At 52.6% G+C, this 17,055-nt stretch overlaps 2 protein-coding genes across 6 annotated transcripts; one reads left to right on the forward strand and one right to left on the reverse strand.

Moving 5' to 3' along the window:
* Nucleotides 1-24: 24 nt before the first annotated feature.
* On the reverse strand, nucleotides 25-6,195 carry AIP (aryl hydrocarbon receptor interacting protein). Of its 2 annotated transcripts, none has more exons than XM_033119738.1 (6): nucleotides 5,954-6,191; nucleotides 2,924-3,103; nucleotides 1,453-1,641; nucleotides 876-1,052; nucleotides 646-787; nucleotides 25-330 (listed from the first exon to the last, which is right to left on the reverse strand). In XM_033119738.1, exons 1-6 carry the CDS (start codon nucleotides 6,050-6,052, stop codon nucleotides 125-127), a joined length of 993 nt encoding a protein of 330 aa, XP_032975629.1. In that variant the 5' UTR covers nucleotides 6,053-6,191; the 3' UTR covers nucleotides 25-124. The 2 variants fall into 2 exon arrangements, with proteins under 2 accessions (XP_032975629.1, XP_032975630.1); XM_033119739.1 differs by having other exon boundaries at nucleotides 258-330; nucleotides 654-787; nucleotides 5,954-6,195.
* Nucleotides 6,196-11,810: 5,615 nt separating this feature from the next.
* Nucleotides 11,811-16,293, forward strand: TMEM134 (transmembrane protein 134). Of its 4 annotated transcripts, none has more exons than XM_033118852.1 (8): nucleotides 11,811-12,097; nucleotides 12,822-12,886; nucleotides 13,380-13,469; nucleotides 13,624-13,700; nucleotides 13,835-13,919; nucleotides 15,383-15,427; nucleotides 15,629-15,682; nucleotides 15,773-16,293. In XM_033118852.1, exons 1-8 carry the CDS (start codon nucleotides 11,924-11,926, stop codon nucleotides 15,858-15,860), a joined length of 678 nt encoding a protein of 225 aa, XP_032974743.1. In that variant the 5' UTR covers nucleotides 11,811-11,923; the 3' UTR covers nucleotides 15,861-16,293. The 4 variants fall into 4 exon arrangements, with proteins under 4 accessions (XP_032974743.1, XP_032974744.1, XP_032974746.1 ...); XM_033118853.1 differs by lacking the exon at nucleotides 13,835-13,919 and adding an exon at nucleotides 15,170-15,215 and having other exon boundaries at nucleotides 11,812-12,097; nucleotides 15,773-16,292; XM_033118854.1 differs by lacking the exon at nucleotides 13,835-13,919 and having other exon boundaries at nucleotides 11,816-12,097; nucleotides 15,773-16,287.
* Nucleotides 16,294-17,055: the final 762 nt, after the last annotated feature.

The raw sequence follows: 17,055 nt of genomic DNA on the forward strand, positions 1-17,055 counted from the left end.
ATGGATTAGCTCAGCAGGCCCAGGGAGAGATAAATAAGGCCTTTATGTACAGAGAAGCATGATATAGTGGGGGTGGGTGGGCTGGCAGTGGCAGCAGTGGGCCGGGCAGGGTGAGAAGGGCCCGTCATTGGGAAAAGATGCCCCGGAAGCGGGCCTTGTCCTCTTCGTCCTTCTGCCGGATCCGTGCCTCCAGGGCCCGCAGCTCCCGGCTTACAATGGGCGCCAGGGCGGGGTCCAGCTGTAGGACCTTGGCAAAGTCAGCCTGGGCCTCCTGGGCATTCCACACAGCTGCGTGCGCCTTGCCCCGCTTGAAGTAGGCCTTGACATTGTCTGCAGGGGGTACCAGTGGGCAGTCAGCACACAAGGGCATGAGGGGGGAACCAGCCAGCTGCCCGGTCTGCCTTCTGGTACCGTGGGCCCATCATGGGACAGAGCCCTCCTGACCCTCATTCTTATCTCACTGGCATCACGGGACCCATGGCCATGTCTGGGTCGGGGGTATTTGGTTGAGCTCCTGTGGGAACTCAGAATGCGGGTGATGTCAAAGGCTCAGTCTTGTGCCCCAGTGCCTATTGGTGACAGGCAGAAGGAGGCTGCCCGCCTGCCCCCTTCCCCGCCTGCCCTGGCAGCCCCACCCACGCTCACCTTCGTACTTGTTGAGGATGGAGGAGCAGTGGTCCAGCACCTCATAATACTCTTGGGCCACCAGCTTGCACTGACAGTAGTTGAGCAGCAGCGGGGTGATCTGGTGATCCAGCTCGATCCAGTCAGGAGAGCCGGGCTGTTCCTGGAGGCATTGGGGCAAGGAGAGGGGAAACGCTGCTGAGACCAGGGCCGCCGGCTCCACCTCACCCCCTCCATCCGCCGGGCAGCACCTTCATCTGCAGGTTCTTGAGGCAGGCGATGGCGTCGTAGTACTTGGCCGCGGCCTCCTTCACGTGACCTTCACGGTACAACTGGTTGCCCTCCTGGTGGATGACCGGCACTGCCTTTGCCTTCTCCTCATCTGTCATTGCCCACGGGTCCTGCTGGTATGAGCCAGGGTTCTCCACCTGTCGGGGCATGGGCCAAGTCAAGGGGAAACCCAGGGACACCACAGCTGCTGCAGCTGCAGCCCTGACCAGCCTCCAGACAATGGACACCAGAAGCAGAATCACTTGATCCTTCACTGACCATTCAGCAAACATCTATGTAGCATCTCCTACGTGCCCAGCACTGTGCCAGGTTCTAGAAACAGAACAGTGAACAAGACAGTGAAGATCATGGCCCCAGGAGGGACCCCATGGGGACAGCCAGGGGTCCCACACAGGTGTTCTTGTACCTGCCCTGCCCTACCTCCCAACAGTCCACCCATGGAGCCCACAAGCCCTGGGCGGGCAGCAGGGCTGGCGCCAGCTCTGAGGCTGCACAGCGGCGGTCTGGAGAGGCGCCTGGGCCTTGGCGGCCCCTCACCTTAAGCATCTCAATGTCGAAGATGAGAGGTTGGGGGTTCTGCTGCAGGGCATCCAGGTCGGCGTGGCCCAGGGAACCGTGCTCATGCATCTGGGCGATGCCACAGCAGTGGCGTTGGCCCTCCAGGGGGTCCTTGCCGGCTGCGATGTTGCGTAGACTTTTGGCCACCAGTGGATAGAGGACCACATGCTGCAGGGGAGGGAGTGGGCACTAGGGGCTCTGTCAGTGTGGCCCAAGAAGCCCATCACCAACTTCTTGGATACTGAGAAAGGATACTGAGGCCCGAGAAGGGACGCAACTGCCTCAGGCCCCACTCCACTCAAATGCAGGAGGGCTTTCCCCTCAGGACTCCGGTCTCCCAGCCCTCTTTCCCAGTGAAGACCCCAGCTCCTGCCACACACTCTGACCACCAAACGAAACCAAGCACTTACCCCCCACCCCCTCCCACACACACACTCCCCGTCAACCTGCCTCCATCCTTACAGGCCCAGTGGAATTCTGTTCTCCTCCTCCTCCCCCCTCCTTCCCTTCCTCCTCCTCCTCTTCTTCTTCCTCCCCCCTTAGGGGCGGAGCACACAGGCTGGACTCACCATTACTGGGGTCCCTCCACATTCTGTTCCCAGAGCCTCTGCCTTCTCTTCTGCCCCACCTCCACCCCATTCAGGGCCTACCTCAGAGCTGAGCTCAGGGCAGCAACTTCACAACCCTTGGGGGAGACCCGCAGGCATAGGGGACCCAGCCTTTGACTTTGCACTAGGAACAGCTGCTGGGATGATAGGCACCAAAGTACCCCTACCCCAGTATAAGCAGCTCCTCTCAGTGCCCCTGCGGTCTGCATGCAGCCTGCAGAGTCTCCTGAGTCTTGGCTCTGGGCTGGCCCACACGGGGCATTTTGAAGCTGGAGGTAAACAGGCCCGACCCCTGCCCTGCAGTAGCTGAGACCCAGGCAGAGGTCCAGATCCTGGCCATGCAGGGCAAGAGGGGTTGGAGGACCCAGGGGAGGGGTTCAAGCCACCACCAGCAATCAAGGAGGGCTTCCTGGGGGTGGTGACCCAGGAATTCACTATGAAGGAGTTTGGCCAAGAAGAGGATAGAAAGGAAAGGCAGGGAGGTGAGTGGGAGGGGAAGAATGGCAGGGGCCAGACTCTGCAGGTCTGTGTGAGTAGCTATAGCTTACGCTCTAGCCTGATGGTGACCAGGAGGCAGAGAGGTCTGAAGTAAGGAGTTATACGGGTCATTTGCTTCTGAGAACCAATCTCCTGGCTGTAATCTGGCTAATGGAGAAGCGAAGGCAGAATTGAGGCCCGGACGCCCATATCCTGGTGGTCTGGTGCCCTGGAGGGAGTTGGTAGTGGCCTAGCCAGCGCAGAGGCCCTGGGATGGGGAACAGGGATGGCTGGACAGACTCCACAGGCAGATGCGGGACACCAGTTACCTTTTCTGGGGGGGTGAGGGGAGGGACACCAGTTACCTTGACATCGCAGCGGAACTGGGCAATCTCCCCCTCACGCATGGTGCACACGATGGTCTCCCACACGGGCAGCTTGAACTTCTTGCCAATGATCAGCTCCATGGGCTTGCCGCGCACCCGGCTGTCATCCAGCACGACACCCTCCTGGTCACTGTGCAGAGTCCGGTAGTGGAATGTGGCCTGCGGGCCACATGCGGGATCAGGCAAGGGCACAAACCCTCACCCAGCCCCCAAGGACAAGGCCAGTTCCCAGCCTGCAGACGGCACAAGGGATAGGGCTCACCATCTGACTTTTACCCCACCACCCAGGTGAGGAAACTAAGTCAAAGAGAGGGAAGGGGCCCAAGTACATGGCTCACGCGTGGATGGGCTGAGCGGGAGCCCAGCATCCTGGCTCCACTCATTCTTCCAACAAATATTTATGGGGCACCTACTAAGTACCTGAGCTCTGTGCCAGACACAGCACAGCAGTGAATAAAACAGACAAAAGTCCCTGCCCCCATGGAGCTCACATGGACCATCTAGAGCAGGAGTGTCCAAACTGCGGCCCACGGGCCAACTGCAGCCCGCAATCCATTTTTAATTGGCCCGCAGCAAATTCCAAAAATATATTTAGTTTACTTAAATAAACCAGGTGAGGCAGTACGTACTTCACCTCAAGTGAGTGGCCCGGCTGTTTGTGTATTTTACCGCATAGGGCCCTTGGTGAAAAACATTGAAAAAAGTTTCGACACCCCTAATCTAGAGGAAAGAGATGGGCCGCAAGCAAAACAATGTGCTATGTAAGGTGGAGCTAAGTACTATAGATTAGAAAACAAAGAGCGGCAGGTAAAGCAGGGGGAGTTTATATGGTGATGGGGGGGGAGGGCAAAGGTGCAACCTTTAAGCTGAGATCTGAAGGGAGTAGGGGAGAAGCAAGCCAGGCAGGTGCTGGAGAAGGAAGGCGATGTGAACTATCTAGGCAAAAAGAAAAGCAGTGCAAAAGCCTTGCAGAGGGACAGTGTGTGATGCATTCAAGAAGCTGCAGGGCCACTCTGGCAGAAGCAGAGTGACTGAGGGGGAGGGGTGCACCACGGGGTCACCAGGTCAGCAGGGATGGAGCCCACAGGGCCTGCAGGCCGAGTGTGGTGAAGATGTTTTTCACTCAGATGGAAGCCCCTCGGTGGCTCCAAGCAGAGGAGGGACCTGATCTGACGTGGGTTCTGCTGCTGCTGGGATGAGAACAGGTTGCAGAGGGGTGAGAGCAGAAGCAGGAAGGAGAGTTAGGAGGTTACTGCAATGACCCAGGGGGAGACAACGGCGGCCTGGACCAGAGTGGTAATGGCAGAAGTGGTGAGAAGTGGTCAGATCTTGAGTGTATTTTGAGGATTTGCTGTGGGACATGAGAGAACAGGAGGAGCCATGGAAACTGGGAGGTTTGAGACCTGAGCGACTGGATGTAACTTTTATCAAGATGGGGAAGGTATGGGTGGACAAGTCAAGTCTGAGTTGCCCACCAGACATCCAAGTGGAGGTGGTGAGTAGGGAGCTAGAAATAGTTTAAGGGACAGGTAAGGCTAGAGATATACATTTGGGGTTAGTCCAGGCATGGAGAGTTTGTTTTAAGAGATGCGATTGGATGAGATCATCTGGGGGTGAGTGCAGAGAGAAGAGGGGAAGAGGTCTAAAGACTGAACGCATTCAACAGGATATGATTAGAGGAGCCCATACTCTCCACCACCACTCCGTGCTGCTTCTCTGAGCTCGGTTTCCACATCAGTAAAAAGGAGTCGACAATACCGCCTACTCCACATTGTGGAAATGAAAGGAACTAAACTTGTGAAGCATTCAGCATGGTGCTCACATAGTGAGCACTCACTCAGTGCTGGTGCTTAACTATGAACATCCCTTGTCCCTGTTCTTTCAGTGTCATTGTTCACAGATCTTCACTACCTTTACAATGTTCTCTCCTTCTGGTGTCCATTCCATCCAGGATCTCCCTTGCCAGGACCTTCTTTAAGGCCACTAACCCCCAGCCCATGGGGACATGCAGCCACACGCACACCCCTTCTCTCTCGTCTGGGAAAGGATCCCTCTTCGTATAAATGATCACTAGAACTATGCAGCTCCTCTCTGCTCTCAGAGGACTCACATTGGGCCAGACTGAGGTCTTTACCTGCCTGACCTTCGTACAGCGCTGATCAGGAAGCATGCGCTGATTCAGTCCCCAGACTCAGCCAGGATCTGTAGTCATTAGTGTAATATGCCTGTCCTGCATGACTGCTCTCTGGGCACAGGGGCTGCCCCCGGGGAAGTTCCTTACTTTACAGACAAGTAGCAACTGGGAAAGGCACTCCAGGAGGAGGGAATTGCATAAGCAGATGCAAGGAAGCCTGGAGATGTAGGCTTTTGGTGGGAGGGGACCGGAGAAGCTGGAGCTGGGGGCCTGGATGTACAAAGGAGGAAGGTAGGCCACTCTTTACTTCCCGAGCAATGCCAGGTAGAGCAATGCCAGGTAGAGCAGTCAGAAAGCTGCCAAAAGGTTCTGATCTGGCAGACCTGACCTCTGAGCCTGTTCTCTGGGTTTGTGCATCCCAGGGCCTCAGTTTTCCCAGCTAAACAATGGGACCTGGTCGAAGTAGTTTAAGAAAACTCTTCCATCTTTTAAAGATCTTGAACCTTGCAACCCAGAGGCCCCGGGGCTCCTCCCCAGTGCCAGGGTCACTCCTAGATCTTGGATCTCTAGTTCAGGGTCTTCTCCAGCGCAGGGTCTGTGCAAGCGCTGAGATCAAACCCCTGCAAACCTGTTTATGATGACTGACGGTCTCTCCAACCAATGCAGCCACACGGCCAAGCCCGGGGGCGGAGCAGACGCGTCGAAATTCACCCCCTACTTAAATTCAGACCAATTAGCATCGAGCTCCACTTATAAGTGGTAGGGTCACCGGCCTCTGCTATCTGGGCATGCGCAACCTCTCGCCTAAGGCCTCCTCCCGCCTCGAATGCGCACCGCGCCGCAGAGGGGTTCAGGGGAGGGGGTAAGATACTAACCTTGGTTCCATCCTTAAAGTCAGGGAGCTCTCCTCGGCCATCCTGTATCACACGCTTCTGGATCCCGTCCTCCTTGAGTCTTGCGATGACATCCGCCATCCTCCTTACCCGCTGCTCTCTTTCGGTAACTTCCGGACTCGCTCGGCAGCTTCCGGACCTGCTTCGGCAACTTCTAGCGCTTCGGCAACTTCCGAGGTGCCACCACTTTGGCTGAGGGCAGACGTCAAAAAGGGACTGAACGGGGAAACGGACGGTGATTGGTTCTCTGCGCTGAGTGCGCCGTTCTGATCCGGGGCGGGGCCTGAGACTGTAGAGGGGAGTGACCCGGGCCTGTCAGGAAGGCGGGGCCAGAATCTACAGGCGGGGTGGGGCGGGGGCGTCCCTAGCAATCTGGTCCTTGAATTGATTAGGACTGCGACTCTCTCACTGGGACTTGTGCCTCTCCATTTAAAGTTGTAGAAATGTATACTGTAACAGCATTACAGAGCTACTACCCTGTTTCTCCGAAAATAAGACCTAGCTGGACAATCAGCTCCCCTGCGTCTTTTGGAGCAAAACTCGGTATTATATTATATTATATAAGACCCAGTTTTATATTATAGTAAAATAAGACCGGGTCTTATATTAATTTTTGCTCCAAAAGACGCATGAGAGCTGATCGTCCAGCTAGGTCTTATTTTCGGGGAAACAGGGTAGGAGAGGAGAATGGGGAGGTGGAGCCCTTCCGTTACTCCACCCCAAAAGCTCTTTTTGTATATTCCCTTCTGGCCTTTTCCTTTTTGCATATCTAGTAGCACAATAGTCTTGACTTTTACTGCCTGGAGTTTTCTTTCAAAAATAAAAAACAGAACCAGGAGTAAGGGGAAGGAGGGTTCCCCAAGTTCGCCAAGAGACTGAGGGAGCCGCGCTTGGGGTCGGTTGTTGGGTGTGTCATCAGCATTGAATCCACAGTGTCCGGCACAAAGTAGGTGCCCGATAAATATAAGGGAATACATAAATAATAAAAGGATGTATTTTGGGGCTGAAAACAACGTTTCTCTCCACCTCCGGAAACTAGCTGTGGACAATAGCAGTAAGAGTCTTCTCCCACCTTCAAGGTTTAGGTTGCGGGTAAGGGGAATGTCTTCGGGCCTGTGCCCTGGCTTCATCCCATCCTCACAACTGCGGAGCATTATTTCAGTCCGCTACGACCCAGGTGCTAAATGCTACAGATACTTACACTGGATCATTTCCGACAAGAAGTCCCCTGAGTCGGGACCTCTGAGGTGAAAGGGAAACATGTTTTGTTTGTTTGTTTTTGTTTTTTTTTACCAACACAGGAAGTTTTACCGGCAAGTTCTGCCAAATTTTGAAGCAATAGTAGTCTGTATCTTATACAAATTGTTACAGAAAATAGAAAAAGAGGGAAAGCCAACTGACATATTTTATAAAGACTACTTTAATCTTGATTCCTAAACCGGGTAAGTATACCATCATGCAAAAAAAGTATACACCATTTTACTGATGAATGTAGATATGAAAAATTGTAAATGAAATAGTAAGCTAATTGAATACACTAGTGTATATAAAAATGCATCAATATGCTAAATGAATGTTATTCACGAAAAGATGGATACTATACGATTTCATTTACATGAGATGCCTAGAGGGGTCAAATTCATAAAGTCAAAGTTGAATGGTGGTTGGTTGCAGGGAGGGGGAAATAAAGATTTGTTGAATGAATATAGTATAAAGTTTCAGTTTTGCAAGATGAAAAAGTCCTGAAGATTGTACAATGTAAATATACTAAATACAACTGAACCGTGAACTTAAAAATATTTAAGATAGTAAATATTAAGTTATTTTACCACAATTAAATTTTTTTTTAAAAAAAGCATCAAGATCATGTAGGCCTCATTCCAAGAATGTAAGAATGGTTTAATATTAGAAACATTATTAGTGCAATTCATTATTATATCAGTGAACTAAAGAAGAAAACTCATATGGTTATCTCAAAATATGCAGAAAAAGCATTTGATGAAGTTCTATGACCATTTATGATAAAAACTAACAGGAAAAATGAAGGAACTCTCTCAGGTTGTTTAAAGCCATATTCGATTAAGGATAATGGAATAAATATTCACATTCCCTTCAAGATCAGGAACGAGACAGGAAGTGCTCTCTATCAATGATGCTGTTTAGCACAGTATTAGAAGTCCTGACCAAAGCAATAAACCAAGAAAAAGAAGTAAGAGTGATTATATTTACAGAGAAAATCCAACAATCTATAGACAAAGTATTAACAAGTAGAGAGTTCAGCAGTTACAGAGAGATAAAATAAGCTACCCCCAAAATGAATAACACTTCATACCATCAATAACCCATTCAAAAATATAATAGAAAATAAGGTATCATGCACAACAGCAATAAAACTCAGAAAGTAGTTAGCAAATAGAAACCACAGCCCAGAACTTTTTGGAGAAAAAAAATTTTTAAGACTATAAAAGAAAACATGAATAACTGAAGTGTTAATGAATTAACATACCTTCTTAATGAATAGAACAGTTCAACATTTAAGGCTGTGATTTCTTCTGAAATTAATCTAGAAATTCAATAAAATATCAGTGACAATGGGGAGGATTTTTGAAGAACTTGGAAAACATTTTTGTCACAGTTCTATAGAAGAATAAAAGTCCATGAAAAGCTAGGTCAAGTTTGAAAAAGATGACCAAAGTGTGTGTGTGTGTTAGGGGAGACTTGCCCTGCCATATTAAACCACACTGCAAACCATAGTAATAAAAAGCATCTAATACTGGTTAAGACTTAGTCAAGGAGACCAAAGGAACCAAAAACAGAGGTTGAAATAGATATACTCGTATATATTAACAACTATATACTGTACTTGATGTATGACAAAAGTGGCACCACAATTCAGAGGGAGAAAGCACTGATTGTTTGATAGGTGGTGCTAGGAAAACTGTCTCGCTCTACATTGAAATAAATCTGGATCCCTCCTTGTACCACATTCAATGGTATAATCCATAGAGTTAGGGACCATAGTGTGAATTGTACTATAATACCTAACATTGATTGTTTCTATGTGTCAGGCACTGTGATATGCTCCTGACTATGTATTAACTCATTTATTCCTAAATTAATGCTATGAGAGAAACACTATTGTTACCTCCATATGACAAATGAGGGAACTGAGGCACAGAGAGGTTATGTAACTAGTTCAAGGTAAGGTCAGGACTAGGGTGAGGTGAGTCATGCAAGATCAAATCCTGTATTTAAAATTTTGATATTTTGCTTATCATGTATATTTGCCTTAAATTTGATTTTTTTAAATAATGTATTAAAATATTACTATCTTGCTCACTGAGTTTTTTGGTTTCACCCTAATCCTAGCCTGCCAAGATCCCAAAGCAAGTAAGGAGAAGACTGGAATCTCAGTGCAGACAGTTTGGCTCTAGAGTCAGTGAACTATCTTGTTGCAACACTTTCTAGATAGTAAGTAAAACTATCAGGCCAGTAGAATAAGATATTGGAGAAAATCTTTGTCACCTCGGGGTGAGGAAACACTTCAAACAAGACTCAAAGAGCACAAACCTAATGTATTTGACTATATAAAAATGAGAATTGTTCTTTAACTCAGGGCACCTTAGACAAAGTAAGGAAACAGAGACAGATTGGGAGGAGACGTGCAACATCAAAACCCAGCAAGGGGATTAATACTTAGATATGTACAGACATACAAATTATCGGAAAAAAGACTAGAAACCCAACAGAAAAAAAGACAAAGGATATGGACAGACAATTCACAGAAGAGAGAATCACCATGATTGATGTGCATGAAGTGCATGAAGAGCTGTTCAAATTCTCCAGTTGTCAGAGACCCCAGATGAAAATAAGGCACCACTTTAGATTCATCAGATTGGCAAGCCATTAGAAAGCGGAATTCCAAGTGCTAAAAGATAGCCAGAACCCTCACTGGGAGTGTGTAAATTCATATAGCCACTCAGGAGAGTCCCCATGGTACTTTGTAAAGTCAAGGGTATATGTATCTTATGGCCTGGAAGTTCTACTTCAAGAATTCTCTGACAGTCCACAAGGGGACAGTGTGAAGATGTCCACACCAATGATGTATGTGACATGATGGGGGCCTGAGGCTAAGCTGAGTGTGCATCACTGGGGTGGGGGGTAAGGGGGCGAGCGGAATTATAAAACTGCTGATGCTGGACATGGTATACCACATGCAGCCAGTAGAAGCAACAAATGAGATGCATGTGGAGAACATTAGTGTTGAGTGTAAAAATGTACAAATGTAAATAACAGAAAGCGTTTTATGCATGACACCATGTTTGTAAATCTCAAACACGTCCACAAAGGAGCCAATGCCTTGTGTAGTAGAGGACCAGGCAGGATTCAAGGAAGCAGACTGAGCACACTGACATGGGGCTCGATGGAAGAGTGGGGAGAGGAGGGAAATTGTTCATAGTGATGATATGTTACAAACTGAGAGGCAAGTTGAGTCAACTCTGGACATGAGTTCATAAAATGAAGAAGGGTGGGTGGAGGAGAATGAGCATTTCCGGAGCTAGGTGGACCTGGGTTCAAATCCCAGTGCTTCCACTTTTAAGCATTTAGGATTTTGACAAAACACTGATTCATTTCTTCCACAGATATTTATTGAGCATGTACTTAGTGACAAACACTGTTGTAGGCACTGTAGACACAGTGGTGAATAAAACTGTAAAGATAATTTTACGTAAGTGCTGTGTGGTGTGAAACCGACTTTGGATTGCATAGTCAAGAATAGCTTCTCTGACGCCAGCCCAGTGGCTCAGGCGGTTGGAGCTCCATGCTCCTTACTCCGAGGGCGGTCGGTTCCATTCCCACATGGGCCAGTGGGCTCTCCACCACCAGGTTGCCAGTTAGATTCCTCGAGTCCCCGCGAGGGGGGGGGGAGTGGGCGGGAGATGGTGGGCGGCACCCTCCACAACTAGGATTGGGGGGACAACAACTTGACTTGGAGAAGCATCCTGGAAGTGCACACTGTTCCCCAGTGAAGTCCTGTTCTCCTTCCCCAATAAAAATCTTTCAAAACAACAACAACAAAAGAATAGCTTCCCTGAAAGGTGGTTAAGTGCTTTTCAGGTATAGGTAACAGCACGTGCAAAGCCCCTGAGGTGGGAGTAAACTTGGCCTGTGTGGCTGAGAGGGGTGAAGAGGGGCAGAAGGGTCTTCAGATTGGGAGGCAGGCAGAGACCAGAGTTTTCAGAGCGTGTGGGCCTTAGTACTAACCACAACGGAAAACCAAGGGACAGTTTTATACAGAGGAAAGATTTAGCAGCATACTTAAAAAAAAAAAAAAAAGTTTTATTTAAGAATAATACATAGCAAAAAAGATCAGATATGTTTCAAAAGCTCACTTTGGCTACTGGGTGGAGAGCAGATTGGAGGAGAGTGGAAGCAACATAAACTCTTTGAGTTTGCACATTGCAAGGTAGTGAGAATGCCCTTCCGGTGCAGGACCCAGGTGAGTAAAGGTGGGGAAACAGTTCCCAGGAATTTCCTTGACACTGGAGGAGCGGCCTGGAATACAGAAGGCCGAGTCTCGAGCCTGGTTCGATGGCGCGCGGCAGGCAGCCCCTCCAAGCCCTCGGTACAGAGATCTGGGGATTGCACCCAAGCGCGGTCTCGGCAGTCGCTCGCTGAGGCGGCCGCTGGGCGGCGCAGGGGGCTCAGCGGTCCGAACAAGAGGAGGCCCCACCCACTAGTCAACTCGGCGTTCGGCAGCAGTGGCCTTCTGAGGGCGGGGCGAGGGGCGGGGCCGTTACGTGAGGGCGGGGCCTCAGTCTGGGCGCCGGACGTCGAGCTCCCAAGGCGACGGCACGGGGCGGGGGCCTACGCGCGGGGGCGGGGCCGCGGCGACTCCGGGCAGGCGGGCACGGATGGCGGCCGCGCACCGTCCCTGACTTGGCTGGGGCCATGAGCACCGCCCGGCCCCAGTTCAGCATCGATGACGCCTTCGAACTGTCCCTGGAGGACGCGGGCCCTGTGCCCGAATCCAGCGGGGTCTCCCGCTTCGGGCCGCTTCACTTCGAGCGCCGGGCCCGGTTCGAAGTGGCCGATGAGGACAAGCAGTCCCGGCTGCGCTACCAGGTGACCGGCCCGGCCCTCCTCACCCCCCGCCCAGCTCCGAGCGGGACCCCAGGCCGCACCCTGGCGAACCCCAAGTCAGGGGAGAATCTGTCTGGAGGCCCTAGCCGGAACGGGAGACCGCCCCCGAACGTGGCCACGGATCGATTCTGGCAGCTGATTTCGGTCCCCAACCACCCTCTTCTGGAAGGTCCCACTCCATCTTTCTCCCCAGAGCCAGGGGCCCCTATTCACAGAATGGGTTCTTGCCCACACCTAGACCCCACTAAACTGGAAATCCCTATTTTCCCAGAGGACCTCCACCAACTCTAGAATCCTCTTCCTGGAGATGTGTGTGATTCCTGTGCCCCAAACCTGGAAACCATAGGCCTGCCCTTCCCTGGCACCCCAAATCCAGAGCCTCCATATTGGGCCCCTGAAATACCATCCTGAGAGCTCCACCCTGACTCCCAAACCTGGGAGATCTCCTGGCCCTGGGACCCATGCTGGGAGCCATCCACCAGCCCCTCTGCTGCTCCTGCCCCCCAGTGCCCCCAGCTCCCACCTACTACCGGGTTTCGGTTTCTATGAATCGTCAAACCTGTTCTGCAGGGCGGGTGGAGGGCCCGGTGAGCAGCTGTCAAGCAGCCAGGCAAACAGCTGTGTGGACTTGCTTTCCTCCTCTCCCTGAGAGGGTAGTGAGGAAAGCTTGAGCCCAGTAACCCCTGAGCCCTGTGTTCTGGAATAGAACCTGGAGAACGATGAGGATGGAGCCCAGGCCTCTCCAGAGCCAGATGGAGGAGTCAGCATCAGGTCAGGGCCAGGTGGGGACCCACCCTGTACCCCTATCCCCATGCCTCTGGCTGCTGTCTACAGGTCCCTTTCCAGTCCCCCACCTCACCTCAGTCTCTCATCCTGTCCTACAAGGATTCCTATCCTGACCCCCACTCTTTTTGTGGGTTCCCGTCTTGCAGGGTCACCCTACCTTAGTGCCAGCCTCACCCACCCATGCCCACCAGACTCTCCTGCAGAAACCCCCAGCCTGGTCTGGCCCTTACCTTCCCACACGTCACCTGTCCTGCAGGAATCCCTAGCTCGAATTCCCAGCCTTCCTCCAGCCCAGTCCTGCAGAATCCCCCAGCCTTGAATTCCGCTTCACCCCGTCCCCTCTCAGTGCCTCCTGTCCTACAGGAGCATCCAGCCCTAGTCCCTGTACCCTCCCCCACCACATCGTCATGATTGCTATTCTGAAGGGACCCCTTCTTTGCCTCCCCCTGCTCCCTCACTGGGCGCACCTGTCCTGCAGGGATTCCTGCCGAACATCCATCCGCAGCTCTCAGTGGTCCTTTAGCACCATCAGCAACAGCACACAGCGCTCCTACAATGCCTGCTGCAGGTGAGACCCTGCCCACCTTGAGCCACCTGCGGCCCATGCCCCAGTACAGGCAGCACTGGCTATTCCCCTCAGGCCTCTGGGTGAGGGAGAGTGAAAGGAGGCGGTGGGCCTCCTATCACCTCTTTCACACCCATCCTGCTCTCCTGCCATTCAGTTGGACTCAGCACCCTTTGATCCAGAAGAACCGCAGGGTAGTGCTGGCCTCCTTCCTGCTGCTGCTGCTGGGGCTCGGTGAGTGTCCCTAAGAGCCCCCATTCAGGGGTCTGTCCTCCTCTTCTGCTGGCTCTGCATCCCCCTTGCCACACTGAGCTTCCCAGCATCCTGAGGAGGCAGCTGGCTGCCATCACCCCACCCCCATTCTACAGGTGAGGAAACTGACGCCTTACAGGGGCAGACCCAGCCTCCTGGTCACACAGCCAGGAAATCACACGCTGTTGAAAATGGAACCTGGTACAGTGCTCCAAACGTTTGTCTTTTTTTTTTTTAACTTAGCCTATTTAATGCATTAGGGAACAGAAGAGTAATAGCTACCATTTATTCTGTGTCTACTTTGAGCCAGGTATAGGACAAGATTATTTTCCTTGCCTTACAGAGGCAGGTTACACAGCGGCCCAGAACCTGTGTGTACGAGCAGGTGCTCAGGGAAATGCCAATTCCCGCGGCCCAGGGGAGCTGGGATTGAAACCCACATCAGTGACACTGCCAGACCTGGGGGCCACCGTAGACCCATAAGGGGCCTTTATAGGAATTAGAAAAAGACGCCTCTGAATGGGCAAAGCCCACAGCCCTAAGCCAGGGAGCAAGGAGTGAGTTTCAGCCCCCATTATGTCCTTTTTGAGGTGTTCTGTGCAGGGCACAAACCACGTACCAGTCCATGGTGGCCCCTCAAGCCTCCGTGCTGTATTGCCCCACTTGCTGCAGAGCCCAGCTCCCAACCTTCCCTCTATCCCATCCTCTAACTAGGGACCCGGGACTCTCTGGGTCTGACAAGTTGATCCAGAGACTTTCCTACCTTCCCCAATGCCCACTGTCCTCAGCCACAGTCCACATCCCTTCCTGTGGCCTACAGGCCCTGTCAGGCTCAAGCGTGGGCTCTCATCTCTCCAGTCTCACCAAAAGCTAGAAGCTCCTAGAAAGCCCCAAATTCCCTCCACACTCTGGGCCTTTGCTATGCTCTTCCCTCTGTGTGGAATACTCCTTTCCTTCACTGCCTGCTCGATGCCCGTAGCAAAGCCTCTGGAGTCAATTGCCTCCACCTTCCAAATGTAGCCCTGAGCAAGTTGCTTTCCCTCTCTGTGCCTCAGTTTCATCTTCTGTGAAATGGGGGTGATAATACCTGTCTCATGAATGGTCAAGGTGACAGTTAAATAAGGCAGTGCATGTAACATGCGTAGCCCGATGTCTGCCAGCACCTGGAGAGTGGCCACTAAATGTTAACTGCTATTGCTGCTGCGACCCCTGCACTGCCTCCAAGAAGCCCCTCTCTGATGCCCCAAGCTCCCATGCTGTCTGCTGTTCCCCCCACCAGGGCTGTAGCTTGGAGGTTCTTGTTGGTTGCTCCACTAGGGAAGGGCCATGAGGGCAGGGACCTCATCTGCCTTTCCCCACAGAGTCCCAGTACCAGGTGCACAGCAGGGCTCCATAAATGTTGATTGACTGAAAGGCCACACCAAGGAGCAGACAAAAATCTCTCCTTGCAGACATTTCCCAGGGCCTGTCAGTGGCCTGCTCAGAAAACAGAGCTTGGTGAGCTTCCCCGGGAGGGTCTCTGCCCTCATGGCCCTTCAGCTCAGGTGGGGGACACCGTTCTTCAGACCTAAGCCCTGCTGGGGGTTGCGGGTGGAGGTCCCCGCCCTGCGCCAGCTCCTGCCCCCTGCTTCCTCCCTCACCCTCGCGGCTCCATCTGTGTGCAGTGCTCATCCTGATCGGCGTGGGACTGGAGGTGGCCCCCTCGCCAGGTGAGTGCCCCCTCCTACCTCCGCAGGCAGCGCTCCTTCCCTCTTGTGCCCAGGGTTCCTTGGCAAGCCCTCCCCCTTCCCAGCACTCACCACCCTCCCAGTCGGAATCGGCCCCTTTTACTGCGGAAGGTGAGACTAGCCCAGGCAGTGACCCGCCCCCTCGGCCCGCTCCCTGACCCAGTCCCTCCTCTCCCCTTGCAGGTGTCTCCAGCGCCATCTTTTTCGTGCCTGGCTTTCTCCTGTTGGTCCCTGGAGGTGCGAGCAGGAGCCGGGTGGGAGTTGGGTGGGGCGGAGCCGGGGGTGGGGCGGGGCGGGGTTTAGCCACTGACTGGCCCCGCCCCACAGTCTACCACGTGATCTTCATCTACTGTGCGGTCAAGGGCCACCGAGGCTTCCAATTCTTCTACCTGCCCTACTTCGAGAAGTGAACTGACAGCAGACGGCCGGGATCCACGTCCACCCTGGCGACCTGTGCAGCCTCCTTGTGTCCCCAGGGGCCGTTCCTCGGCCCGCGCCGCTCCGGTCCGGTCCTTCATATCAACGGAAAAGTCCCTTCAGGACCCTGGAACCTCCAGCCGGGTCTGGAATTTGCTCAGGAAGCTTGGGCCCCGCGGCCCCGGGTCCACTACCTGGACCTGGGAAGGTCGCCGCCCCTCACCTGCTCTGTGCCTTAACTTATTCTCAGGCCCTGAGGCTTCTGGGTTGGTAGTGTCTCGTGCTAATAAATGGGTACTTATGGCCAGCAGAGACAATGCTCTTTCTTTCCCTCCAGCTCTGCCCAGCCCACCAGCCTGGCTACAGCCCCCTCCCTCAAAGGCGGAGCAAAGGATTGACCCTGGGGCTGAGGTGCATCAGGACCACACATCTTCCCATTGTACACAGCACAGCCCTGATGCTCCAAGACTTGGCAGAGGCTGCTCCTTAAGGGGCAGAGCTGTGCCTGGGCCATCTGCCCTGCAAGCCTGGAGGAGCCCCTTCAGCATCCCGGCTGCCCCAGCCCTTAGTAGAGTCCACCCTGCCCTGTCTTTACCTAGAAGAGCTGCACTGGTGCCTGCCCTGGCCAAGGGCATTCAGATGACGCAGGCCTGGGACCTGGAGGCTGCTATCCTGTTCCAGCCTGGCTCTGGGGCCCTGGGCTGCCACAGCCAGCTCAGAATGTGGGCCATGACAAGGCAGTGGCCCAGCCCTCTCCACCCACTGCCCTACTTCCGAGGCGCAAGGGTTGGGAGCCGTAGGGGACAAAAGACGTGGGAAGCAGGGCCTCAGTGATCAAAGACTCAGAACCACAGATCACTGGTAACAAGTCATCTCAGAATTTGGGGATATCTGAGCATCTCAGAATCTTAAAAACCAGGAAACAAAATATTTGAGATCCTGAAATTTGAGGTCATATTAGCTATCATTTTATTTTAATCCTTAGAAGGCACCAGGTCCTGTGCTAAGTAAGTGCTAACACAGGTTATTTCTGGTCCTCAGCGCCTCAGCCCCATTTTACAGATGAAACCGAGGCCCAGAGAACACAGTTAGGAACATAATCCAGGGCTTCCTGGACACCGGTGGGGAAGGGAGACATACTGAGCTAGTGGTAACTAACCGGCCAACGGAGGGGCTGGATGAACACGTGTACT

The sequence above is a fragment of the Rhinolophus ferrumequinum genome, chromosome 11 (assembly GCF_004115265.2).
Source record: "Rhinolophus ferrumequinum isolate MPI-CBG mRhiFer1 chromosome 11, mRhiFer1_v1.p, whole genome shotgun sequence".
NCBI classification, from domain to species: domain Eukaryota; kingdom Metazoa; phylum Chordata; class Mammalia; order Chiroptera; family Rhinolophidae; genus Rhinolophus; species Rhinolophus ferrumequinum.

What these genes read in the sequence shown, in the direction of transcription:
- AIP (XM_033119738.1), bottom strand. Translation starts at nt 6,052, where the DNA reads ATGGCGGATGTCATCGCAAGACTCAAGGAGGACGGGATCCAGAAGCGT. An exon ending in TCGACATTGAGATGCTTAAG is followed by an intron (nt 1,053 to 1,452) that starts GTGAGGGGCCGC and finishes ATGCCCCGACAG; the next exon opens with GTGGAGAACCCTGGCTCATA. An exon ending in CATCCTCAACAAGTACGAAG is followed by an intron (nt 331 to 645) that starts GTGAGCGTGGGT and finishes TACCCCCTGCAG; the next exon opens with ACAATGTCAAGGCCTACTTC.
- TMEM134 (XM_033118852.1), top strand. Translation starts at nt 11,924, where the DNA reads ATGAGCACCGCCCGGCCCCAGTTCAGCATCGATGACGCCTTCGAACTG. An exon ending in GATGGAGGAGTCAGCATCAG is followed by an intron (nt 12,887 to 13,379) that starts GTCAGGGCCAGG and finishes CCTGTCCTGCAG; the next exon opens with GGATTCCTGCCGAACATCCA. An exon ending in GGAGGTGGCCCCCTCGCCAG is followed by an intron (nt 15,428 to 15,628) that starts GTGAGTGCCCCC and finishes CTCCCCTTGCAG; the next exon opens with GTGTCTCCAGCGCCATCTTT.